The sequence below is a fragment of the Hypanus sabinus genome, chromosome X1, assembly GCF_030144855.1.
Source record: "Hypanus sabinus isolate sHypSab1 chromosome X1, sHypSab1.hap1, whole genome shotgun sequence".
Lineage (NCBI taxonomy): Eukaryota > Metazoa > Chordata > Chondrichthyes > Myliobatiformes > Dasyatidae > Hypanus > Hypanus sabinus.
In genome coordinates, this window is record NC_082738.1 from 47,823,379 (window position 1) to 47,835,952 (window position 12,574).

General features: G+C 43.0%; 1 protein-coding gene across 2 annotated transcripts in view; it reads left to right on the forward strand.

Moving 5' to 3' along the window:
• The window catches only part of LOC132384916 (all-trans-retinol 13,14-reductase-like), a 42,300-nt gene that overhangs the window by 5,474 nt on the left and 24,252 nt on the right, over nucleotides 1-12,574 (forward strand). For both annotated transcript variants that reach the window (XM_059956548.1, XM_059956547.1), the window contains exons 4-6: nucleotides 6,676-6,877; nucleotides 7,976-8,173; nucleotides 8,271-8,390. In XM_059956548.1, the coding sequence (XP_059812531.1) occupies nucleotides 6,676-6,877; nucleotides 7,976-8,173; nucleotides 8,271-8,390 (520 nt within the window). The remainder of the gene's footprint in view (nucleotides 1-6,675; nucleotides 6,878-7,975; nucleotides 8,174-8,270; nucleotides 8,391-12,574) is intronic.

Genomic DNA, 12,574 nt, shown 5'->3' on the forward strand with positions numbered 1-12,574 from the left:
GTTGTCTTTATTATTTACATGCTTTGTCAAAATCTCTTAAAACCGGATCCTGTTATTTAAAATGGCATCTCGTCAACCCTCGCCCCTTTTCCAGTTAACTCCCAGGTGGTTAGCTTGCTTCCCAGTGTGGAATAGGCTTTTGCATGTTCCTTTCATAGGAGTTATTTTATCAACAAGGTTTTCCAAACTTAGCCCATTTGCTGAATTTCCACACAATTATTTATTTTTAAGCAAGTCGTTAGTTTTATTTTCAGGACCCTTCATTCTATTAGTTTTCAGTTTAAAATCTGCAAGCGATCCCTCTTTGTCCAAACAACATTTCACACTCTGCCTCTTCGCAGCACACCCTTGAATATCATTAATGTGTGGGGCACCTTTACATTCCAAATCAAACTGTAATTGATTCATAGGCACTGCGTTACCAAGCCATTGTCTCTGTAGCCTGGTTGCTGCTTCTGACATCAATCCAGACTTTAAATTTTCTTCATTCAATTTAGGAACTACACTTTTCCCTTTTCCTTCAATAATAAGATTCACATCACCACCTTTCATCTCACTAACTTTTAACACACCTTCGAACATAAATAACTGGGAATTCTCACTTCCCACTAGTACCAAGGTTGACCCTTTCTTCACTGAACCAAGTCCATCTGACCCACAAGGACTGCATTCCTTTTTAACTGAATCAGATACCTCAGACTTTTCCTGAGTTTCTTTACTAGGTTCAGTACCACGTGCCTCCACATCTTGAACACACTCAAACGGGACATCTGCCTCTTCCAGGCTTTCAATACCCGTCCCCTTTTCAAATTCTAAATTCCCCTGATCCTCCCAGTTACTCTCTGGGCAACTCCCTTCCGGAGTAAACTCAACCCTGCGGGCTGAAACAACCTCATCTGCCAACCCAGCAGACTTCTTCAAGGTAATGGCATCCTTTTCATCTAGGACTGTCCTCATTTCATTATCGGGAACACCCTTGAAATTCTCAACTTCTTCAAACAGTTCTGCCAAGCCAGACAGATCATCCATGTCCAAGCCTGGACCTTCTAACAGCCTTATCTGTTTCTCATTTTTACTCCGTGCTTCTATAAATTTCCTCCTGGCTAAGGGTAGGTCTACCTCCTCTCCCTTACTCTCTTTCACCTCCCTATTCTCTGTTTTACCACCCTGTAACCCCTCTTGGTACAGGGTCGGTAAAAATGTCTTGGCCAAATCGATACTGGCCTGATTTAAACTGGTCTCGTTCTCAGCTGTCTTTCTCGACATGCTGCGAGTGATCGTGCATGCGGGATAGATCTTGGAACCTAGGGGCGGGTCCTCAACACTTACAGGCTGGCTCTCAGCTCCATGGCCGACCAAACTTCACCACCAGCTAAATTGTTACCCAGAAGGACGTCTACATCAGTTCTCGGGAATTCTGATTGCACCCCTATTTCAACTGGTCCGGATACCAGCTCACAATTTATAATGATCCTATGCAAAGGCACAGCTTCCGTCCCTTTTCCTATGCCTCTCAAAGCTACCTCTCCAGTCTCGCAACCAAAATCTAGTACCGTACTGCGAATCAATGACAGCTCAGCTCCAGTATCCCTCCAGATCCTCACTGGAACTGGTGTTTCTCCCTCTTTCACAGACACGGTTCCTTCTTAAATAAATTTCTCACGCCCCTCTTGTATTCTGTCTACCTGGGGCTTTCTCATCGATTTACTGTTCAACACAATACACCCTGTAGGGACTGCTGCTTTCCCTTTTCCTATCTCCTTCCTCGGAGCAAGGCACTTAGATGCAATATGACCCACCTTTCCACAATTAAAACAGGTCAAGCCAGGACCTCTCCTGCCGTCTTGCCTTTCCTCCTCCTTATTTTTACCACTAGCTCCCGGCTGAATCTCTGCCTCAGCCGGTGGGCTTTCTCTACCGTTCCCACGGTCTCTCTGGGAACTTTTATTCGAGGAAAACTTTGTCTTGTGGGTTAGGGCATATTCATCTGCGAACCTAGCAAATTCGGATATGGACTTATTCGGCTTCTCGTTCAAATACATCCGGATATCATACAAAACACAACCTTTAAATTCCTCAATCAGAATTAACTCCCTTAAACGCCGAAAATCCTCTTCCATCATTTCTGCTGCACACCGACGATCCAAGAGCACACCCTTCTCATAGGCAAACTCTGCATACGTCCGATTCCACCCTTTCTTTAAATTTCTGAACTTTTGTCTATAGGCTTCAGGTACAAATTCATAACTCCGGAGAATGGCCTCCTTTACTGTCTCATAATTTTCAGACTCCTCTTCCTCCATAGACAAGGCCGCATATGCCCGTTGTGCCTTCTCTTTTAACACACTTTGTAACAATGCCACCCACTGATCTCTGGGCCACTTCTGACTCACTGCCACCTTTTCAAAATGCAAGAAATAACTATCAACATCCGTCTCCTCGAACGGAGGTACTAACCTAAACTCCCGACTAACATTAAACCGCTCCTCTCGGTCTGGCCCTTGAGCTCTTCGCTCTTGCCTTAACTTCTCCATATCCATCTCATGTTGCCTCTGTTTCTCCTTCTCCTCATACTCCCTCTCCTTTTCAGCTCTTTCCTTCTCCTTTTCAGCTGCTTCCAGCTGTTTTAATTTAATTTCCTGCTCCCTCTTCACCTCTAACTCCTTTAGCTGGAGCTCATGCTCCCTCTGCTTTTCGGCTCTTTCCTTCTTTTCGGCTGCTTCCAGCTGTTTTAATTTAATTTCCTGCTCCCTCTTCACCTCTAACTCCTTTAGCTGGAGCTCATGCTCCCTCTGCTTTTCGGCTCTTTCCTTCTTTTCGGCTGCTTCCAGCTGTTTTAATTTAATTTCCTGCTCCCTCTTCACCTCTAACTCCTTTAGCTGGAGCTCATGCTCCCTCTGCTTTTCGGCTCTTTCCTTCTTTTCGGCTGCTTCCAGCTGTTTTAACTTAATTCCATGCTCCAACCTTAATTTTTCCAACTCTAACTGAGCCGTCCCACCAGCTGGTACCTTTTCAGGGATATTTTCCAATACCTCAGCCAAAAACACATTCTTCCCAATATAATACTGAGTTATGGCCCTTCGCACCTCCCGCTTTTTCATTGACAACTTCAGCTCTGCGAGATTTAGTCCTTTCGCAATATTTATCAAGTCTGACTTTGTGGCAGCCTCTAGCGCCTCCAGAGTCGGGTTTTCTATAAATTTGTTTATGTCCATCTTTGCTGGTTTCCCGTCTGGTTACCCGCGCAACTAGATCCAAGTTTGGACTTAAAAGCCCGATTTACTGGCCCTCCAATTTGGTATCAAATCTCAAGACGAGGCCCCACTTTGTTACGAACCCTGTAACTGGGTCACTTACCAGCAAAGATAGAGAGGTCCATTGAAGTCTGATAATACTATCTTTAACAGTATTTATTAGTAAAAATACACAAAAATAATATCAATGCAAACATACAGATACTACACGTCATCAATACTAAACCTAAAAGTGCGGGTATAATAATAATCAATAAGAAATAAGCTCTATTGTTGTCTAGGGGATAATGTATTGTCTGATGGAAATATAAAGTTCACTGCAGTTCCACAAGCTGCCGTCTTTTGGTTGTCGCTGTGTTGCAATTGTTGGGGGGGGGGGGGAGGGAGGGAGGGGGAGAGGGAGAGAGAAAGAACAAACGAACACAGGCAGTTACCACTATGGGTCTTGCCAACCTTCCTTAATGATTTCCATCCGTCAGGTGTCTCGTTGCTGTGGCCGTTCAAGTATGACCTCTCCTTTAGCTAAACCATTCTTCCGTGATGAGCCCGCCACCCTGGCAAGGGAGGATGCACGCGAGCCCCCACCGGCTTTCGCTATAAAACGCTGTCACGGGATTTCTAGCGTTTCTCCTGGTGCGTCTGAGGGATGTTCCCCAGACCCCTCTTTTATCCTCACTCACGGGGTCTCAGATGTCAGTCAGGTTGGGATGATGCAATCCCTCAACCAGACCACTCTGGTTGTCCCCTGAGGGGCTTCAATGAATAGTACAGTACTCAATACACAATCCCGTCTCCAAGAGACAATGGCTGTTATCAGTGGTTCCGTTCCACTGATGTCAGGACACATTCCACCTGGTTGTGTATTCTGGGTGTCTCTCTCTCATTTCCTGGGTCTCAGATTGGAAATAATAGCGATCTTGCGATCCTCAAAAAGGAGGGGGCGACTTTGTACCCTTCGGCCCCTCAGAGTTACTTCACCTTCGTAACAGATCTTAAATCTATACATTCTAATCTTTCAGTGAGGCAGCACCACATTGATGGTCCTGTCCAAGTCCAATCCATGATGCTCTCCTTTTTCTGATTGCTGGGCTGTTGCTTGCTATACAGTATCATCTCTACCTACCAGTTGATGAGCTCTGTATTGGAACTGACCCATTCAGGCAGTTGGTTGCTTCATTTCATACCAGGATCTCACTCCCCATAAGTTTTATCACTTAGTACTGTGCAAAGGTCTCAGACACGAGATATACTGTATATATCTCCTTTACACAGTACTGTAGTAATTTCATGTATTGCACTGCTGTCACAAAAATAACAACTTTCATGACATGTGAGTGATGATAAACCTGATTCCGATACGGTTCTCCATTGCAGACTGAGCATGGGAAGGGGGCAGGAAGAGGGGAATCATGGTTGGAAAAGGGGAATAGAGGGTGGAGGGAGCAGGAAGCACCAGAGGGACATTCTGTAATGATCAATATTCCAATTGTTTGGAATGAAATGGCCTTGCCTGGTGTCTCAGGGCTGGGTGTGTCTGCACACTCGCCCACCCTCCCCCTTCCCACCCCCAGCACTCCTTAATCTGCCACCTGTCCTGCACCCCACCCATGGTGCTCCACCCTCGCCATTCCCAACACCCTTTGCTCCCGACAGATTTACAAACACTCTTTCTCTCCATGTTTACAAATAGAGTACTGTGCAAAAATCTTGGGCACCCTAGCGCTCTGTGTCTCTAGATAGATATATTACAGTACTGTATTCCAGTGTTTTAATCTTGGTCTCTTGTTATCTCAGTGTCGTTTTAGTCAGCTTATAATAGTCAGCTCTTCCGCCCACTGTTAAGGACTCGAATGCCATTAAAGTTGTGTGCTATCTCACTAGAACTGGACAGCCATTCCCAACTAATCAGAATTAGACTTATTTGCCTCATGTACGTCGAAACATGCAGCAAAATGCATCACCTGCATTGACAACAAACGTATCCCAAGATGTGCTGGGGGTAGCCTGCAAGTGTCACCACACATTCCATCGCCAATATAGCATGCCCACAGAGTTCTGCTGAACAACGTAATCAACACTAACAATAGCAAAACAAGTTCTTTCGCATCCCTATGCACACCCCTCCAATCCCAGGACTGGCTACCTCAGCCTCCAGTCCTTGTCCCCAGACTTGCAGGCGTCAGGCCCCCAACTGCAGGACTCGCCAGTCAACTTGCAGGATCCTCCGATCTGGGCCCTCGTGTCCCTGCACCCTTGTGACTCGTGTCTCTGGGACCTTGAGTCTTCCTAAAGCAATGCTACTTCTCAATTACTGGATGCTGCTTAATGAAGCTGAGCATCGTTACTCGAAAAACAAACTACTGATGAACTCAGCATTTTGAGGGAAGTGGATTGTCGAAGTTTCAGGTCAAGATGCTTCACTCAGATGAAGGGCTGTGACCTGAGGCATTGACTATCCATTTCCGTCTACAAATGCTGCCTGACCTGCTGAGCTCTTTCATCACTCTGTTTAGTGTTCCATGTTCATGCAATTGCAGTCTCTTGTGTCTCCTGAGGTATTGAACCTCTTGCAGGACTAGTCCATGCCATGATCCATCAGTCTTGGAGTTTCATTCCTTCAGTTAAGTCATTATCGTTCTTTATTTTCTCAATGTTCTCAGCAAAGTTTACAGAACATTAACTATTCTTGCATGTGGCAATCTCTGAATGTTGCTGTAGGTTATATACACAGCTTTCTCTTCTATTCTGTTTGAATGTGGTCAGTACATCCCCAGATTGCTTCATGGTTAAATTGCTGTCACATCCAGAAATTCCCAAGGATCCCTCCTTAATTCCTTCCACACATTCACCTTGTCCCTTTCACATTGGTCTTTATAAAATAGAAGGTAAAGGTGAGGCTTTTACTCCATACATGTGGAGTTGAGTAGTACATTAAAGCACTAAATATCTGTAAATAGAAAATATTTTCTTACTCAGGACAGTCATTAACGTCAGCTGTATAATGGTTAAAGCTTTAAGTGATATAGTTCTAAATCATTGATCCAGAGATGCAAGCTCGAATCACACAATAACAACTGAGGAATTGAAGTTCAATTAGTTAAACAAGACTGGGATTTAAATTTTAAAAAAAAGTCTGAATTAGCATAAACCACTGAGGTGCCTTTAAAAACTCAGCTAGCTAACAACATCAGGGAAGAAATCAGCTAACCTTATTTGTTTGGGCTTGCACGCAACCCCAGAGCCACCAATGGGTGAATTCACGAGTGTCTTATCAGATTGGGGGTGCTGGCTTTTGCAGTGTAATCCACATCACATGAACAAATAAAAAATATACCAAAGAGCAGATAGAAACAATCGCAGACATCCTGTGTGTGTGGAAGAGGGATTTGATCTTTCTAACACATTTTGCTATTTTTCTTAGATGGTCAGAAGACAACTTCCACTATTTGTCATAATAAAAATGATCCCTCTTCAACTGGCCAGGTTCCTCATACGGACTGGCATCATCCACTGGTTCACATCAATTTTCAAGCTGGCTTCTACCTCACTTTTAGATGTGGTTAATGACTGGACAAAGAATAAAGACCTTCGAGCAGTCATCTGTTACTGCTGTGGTGATTATGGTAATGTGCTTTCATCATATGTGTTGCCTTTCACTGAGTAAATAATTAAAATAACTTTTTTGGTGTGTTTAATTCTGTTGGAATTTGCCAATCCTTTTGCTAACATTAAGTTGACACAGCAGTGCAGCGGTCACCCATGCTTCGAATGTGGTCAGAGAGAATGTGCGAGTTCTGCACAGATGACACCTGAGGTCAGGATTTAACAGGGATCTCTGATGCTGTGAAACAGTGGCTCTACCAGTTGGATCACTGTGCCTCTTAATGGGACGGCAGATAGAAGTGTTATCCCTACTTAATAAGTATTTTCACTCATTGTGACTGAAGAGTTAGCAAGAATAATCCCAGCTTCCAATAGGTTTTCCTTTTATCAGTTCACATTTGCTTTCTTCGCCTGTTTACCTCTGCTTTCAAGTCCTTAGAACTTGTCACACTCTTTCCCAGGTTACGAGAGGGTTCCGTTACTAAGAAATGTTCGAACCCTGCACAACTTGCAAACTGGAAATGTGGCTGCTTGACTATATGTTCAAATAAAAATGCAAACCAGCCAAGGGCAGCGGTAATTAAACCAGGGTGTTTAACTGAACCATTCAGATCTTCCTGCAAGATGCACTGATGCTGCCATGAACCAGGTGCCAAGCAGAAAATACCTGCAGCCCCACAGCAGCTGGCAAATCTATCCCACTGGTCTCCCAAACACTCATTCATCGGTATGGGCTGTCCGTAAGTCAGGTATTTGTAACCAGGGGAGGACCTGTATAACTTCTTGATATTGCCTGATAAATTATCCAAACTATTTAATGACCCACAGGCACTATTATTTGCGGCTTGGATGGAGTTCAGATAAGGAGTGGAGTTGTTCTCTTAAATTTATGCATGTTTGGCTGTCATTTGCATTTGGTTTGTGTGACGCAAACACAGTTGTTGCTCAATGGTCTAGAATAATGGTTAATTACTGACAAAAAGCTTCAGAATTTTAGTTCAGACATGTAATTTAATTTTAGGAAATGGTCTGCAGCTTGGATTCTATAGACTTTTGGTAAACCCATTGTGTATTTGCATATTCACTGCTCTTGCTGGAGATCTGTTTGCTTTCCACAGGAGTCATGCCCAGAGATGCCAGCGTTGTGATGCATGCCGTGGTTGCTCAGCATTACCAGAAAGGTGCATGGTACCCAAAAGGAGGGGCTAGCGAGATAGCCTTTCACATAATCCCAGTTATCAGGAAAAGTGGAGGAGATGTCCTTGTGAGGGCACCTGTTCGGCGTATATTAGTAAATGATGAAGGCGCAGCATATGGTAGGTGTGAATTCAATGCTTTTGTTTGTCACTGAGGAGGAAGACAAAGTACATTTGATTTATTTTTTGCTAATCAAGTTTTATCCTTCCTTGGTAGGTGTGACTGTGAAGAAGGGTGAGGATGAAATAAACCTGTTTGCTCCCATTGTGATTTCTGATGCAGGAGTATTTAATACCTATGAGGAACTATTGCCACGTGAAGTGCAGAGTAAACCAGGTGTGTGCATAAGAGAACTTCTTGATTGCAAAATATACAGAGACAAGCAAGTATACAGTTTAAAGCAAGTGATTCAGGACCAACTGGGACATAACTGATTATTTCAATTTTTCTCACTTACTGAATTGTTTGATAAGATGGAGAATTAGATCATTCAGCCCATTGAGTCTGCTCCATCAGGCTTTTTTTCTCCCCAGCCCCATTATTGTCTTCTGCATGTAACCTGTTAACTCCTTTACCAATCAAGAACCTACTAAGATACACAAAATACTGGAGGAACTCAGCAAGTCAGGCAACATCTATGGAGGGATATAGACTCTCCATAGATGCCGCCTGACTCAGAGTTCCTCCAGCATTTTGTGTGTATGAGATGCTTGAGATTTACAGCATCTGCCATATCTTTTGTGTTTTTAAAAAACCTATCAAGCTCTGCCTTGAATGCGTCCAATGACTTTGCCTCCACAGCCCTCTGTGGCAACAAGTCCTAGAGATTCACAGCCCTCTGGCTGAAGAAATTCCTTTTCATCTCAGTTTTAAAGACATGTCCCTTTATTCAAAGGCTATGCCCTCAGGTCCTAGGCTCTCCTACTAAAGGAAACATCCTCTCCACGTTCACAGTATTCATGTCTTTCAATATTTGGTAGATTTCAATGAGATCCCCCTTGTCCTTCTGAACAGCATCAGGTACAGCTGAGTGAGATCAAATGGTTCTTGTACATTGAGCCCTTTATTCCCCAAATATTTTTAATGTTTTTTTTAAAATAAAGAGAATATAGTGTAAAGGAGAATTGTGCAGTGCATAACAAATGTACAATTCACATTCATGTAAGAGATGCACCCAGTGTACAAACATTATCACCCCACCCCTCCCAGTCCCCAACTCTGAGCCATCAGTGCATTAGCAAACAGGGGTAAACAGAACCTTTGTCCCCACAGAGCTGCGTTGGTATAGAGGTGTATTTTTCTAATACATAGGCTGTTGTATGATAACTAATCTGAGTCTGAAGTGTTTTACTAGAAAATGCTGGAGGTCAGGGATTTATGTACTGAGGAAAGGGAGAAAGAATGGACCTTTAATCTGGCTGGGAATTTTGAAAATATTCGAGAAAGGGTCCCCACACCTTTTAGAACTTTATTTCTGGATTGAGTAGTGGATCTTCTCAAGCTGTAGACTGGACGTGATGTCCCTGAGCCACTGAGCGTGGGGGGGCAGGGCAGCATCCCTTCACTGGAGCAAAACTGTGTGCCTGGCCAACAGAGAAGCAAAACACAGTGTGCGATGTTTGATCAGACTTGGGTGCATGTCCCCTCTCTGGAGGTGCTGAGAAGAACAATCATAGGGTTAGGTTCCAGATTGTAATTAAGTATTTGAGATGGAGTTTGGAAGACATCTTTCCAGTATTTTTCCAAACTAGGGCATGTCCAGATCATTCTTGTGAGCCTCTTCTAGACATTCTCTAGACATTCTCCAGAGCCAGCACATCTTTCCTTAAATACAGGCCTAAAATTGCTTACATAATTCCAAATGTGGTCTAACCAACACCTTGTAGAGCCTCAGCAGTAAAATTCTTGCTTTTATATGATTAATACTAAATAATGATACTACTTCCCCTTTTTGGTGTCTGCAACCTATAACATAGTTTGCCTTCCTGTTTTTTTTTGTTTACTTGAAGGTTCCAAAGGTTTAGAAAATGGCTGTGATTGACTGTGGATCTTTGTTCTTGTGACTTATTTATTTCAAAATATGCCAGTCATATGGCCAGGTTCAAATCAACTGACTTGTTACTTTATTAAGATACAATCTGGAGTTGGCCCTTCTGACCCTTTGAGCAGTGCCCACCGATTTAACCCTGTCCTAATCATGGGACAATGTACAATGACCAATTAACCTATCAACTGGTGGGTCTCTGGACTGTGGGAGGAAACCAGAGCACCTGGAGGAAACCCGAGGTCACGGAGAATGTACATACTCCTTACAGACAGTGTCAGGAATTGAACCCTGGTACTGTAAAGCTTTGTGCTAATCTCTGTGCCATTGTGCCTCATAATAGCTCAGTGAGGGGAGTGAGCAATTTATTGTTCAGAAGGATTATTGTGCGAGGTTGAGGAGCCACCAGTTTAATTTGGCTTGTTGAATAATGGAAATGATGGCGTTGGCTGGGCTCATGTTCTAGAGGCATATGAAAAATGTTGCCTAGTCACTGAGCCTAGTATTGGAAGAAATGACCAAATCATTATAGCAAAGAGCACTGGTGGTAAGATGCATTGTTTAAAATTAAATTTCAATTCACTGTTTTGTCAAAAGGAACATGAATTACAATCTGCCTGCTTTAAAAGCAGTCCCTTTGTCTGGAATGTAAGAGTGGTGAGTGTTGAGACTGTGAACTAGAGAGATATTTGAAGCTGGTTGATATAAAAGGTTTATTCAGCTCAACAAGCAAACATTCTCCTGGATATATTCTCATTTGAGTCTCTCTAAACTCAAATCACTTCATGTTTTATAGTCTTTAGATCAAAGTTAACAGAAATCACTTCATGTTTTATAGTCTTTAGATCAAAGTTAACAGCAGATGATTCAATAAAATTTCTGTAGTTATAGTGACGTTGTCAGACTCAAAATACTGAAGAAAACTTGTCCTTCCATTCTACAATATCTATGATGGGAGATGCTCAGCATCCTTGTGAAGCAATTCACAAGGATGGTCTAAAAACTTCTAAGTACAGCGATCCCAGGCACCCAAAATCAATGTTGTGAGGGCAGACTCTTGGTACACATATAAGACATAGGAGCAGAATTAGCCCTGTCGGCCCATTGAGTCTGCTCCACCACTTCATCATAGCTGATCCAATTTTACTCTCAGTCTCAATCTCGGGCCTTCTCCCCGTATCCCTTCATGCACTGACTAATCAAGAATCAATCAGTCTCTGCCTGAAATAAACATTAAAAACTTGGCCTTCACGGTTCCCTGTGGCAATGAATTCCACAGATTCACAGATTCCATGAATTCCTCTCTGGCTAAAGAAATTGCTTCTCATCTCTGTTCTATTCTGAAGCTATGTCCTCTGGTCTTGCACTGTCCTGCTATAGGAAACATCCTCTCCACATCCACTCTATCAAGACCTTTCACCATTCAATAGGTTTCAATTAGGTCACCCCTCGTACTTCTGAATTCTGGTGAATACAGGCCCAGAGCTAACAAACGCTCTTCATATAACAAGTCATTCAATCCTGGAATCATTTTTGTGAACTTCCTTTGAATGCTCTCCAGCTCCAGCACATTTTTTCTAAGATAAGGGGCCCAAACCTGCTCACAATATGCCAAGTGAGGCCTCACCAGTGCTTTATAACGTCTCAACATTACATTCTTTTATATTCTAGTCTTCTTGAAATGAATGCTAACATTGCAATTGCCTTCCTCACCACAGACTCAACCTGCAAGTGAATCTTTAAGGAATTCTGCACAAAGACTCCCAAGTCCTTTTGCACCTCCATTTTTTGTATTTTCTCTCTAGTTGGGAAATAGTCAACCCTTTCACTTCTACCAGAGTGCATAACCATACTCTTCCCAACACTATTCCATCTGCCACATCTTTGCCTATTCTTCTACTCTTGAGTCCTTCTGTAGTCTCTTTATTTCCTCAAAAACACCTGCTGCTCCATGTATCTTTATATCATCAGCAAACTTTGCAACAAAGCCATCAATTCCATCATCCAAGTCATTGACATGTAACGTAAAAAGAATCTTTCCTGTAATACCATGGGTTCATAGCTTGTTAAGCAGCCTCATGTGTGGCACCTTGTCAAAGGCCTTCTGAAAATCCAAGTATACACATCAACTGATTCTCCTTTGTCTATCCTGCTTGTTATTTTTATCAAAGAATTCCAACAGGTTTAGGCACGATTTTCCCTTGAGGAATCTATGCTGACTATGTCCTATTTTATCATGCACCATGAGACCTCATCCTCAATAATCGACTCCCAACATCTTCCCAACCACTGATGTTAGACTAACTGGCCTATAGTTTCCTTTCTTCTGCCTCTCTCCCTTCTTGAAGAGTGGAGTGACATCAGCAATTTTCAAGCCTTCCAGATCTAGTGATTCTTGAAAGGGATTTACTAATGTCTCCGTGATCTCTTCAGCCACCTCTTTCAGAATCCTGGGGTGTAGTCCATCTGGTCCAAG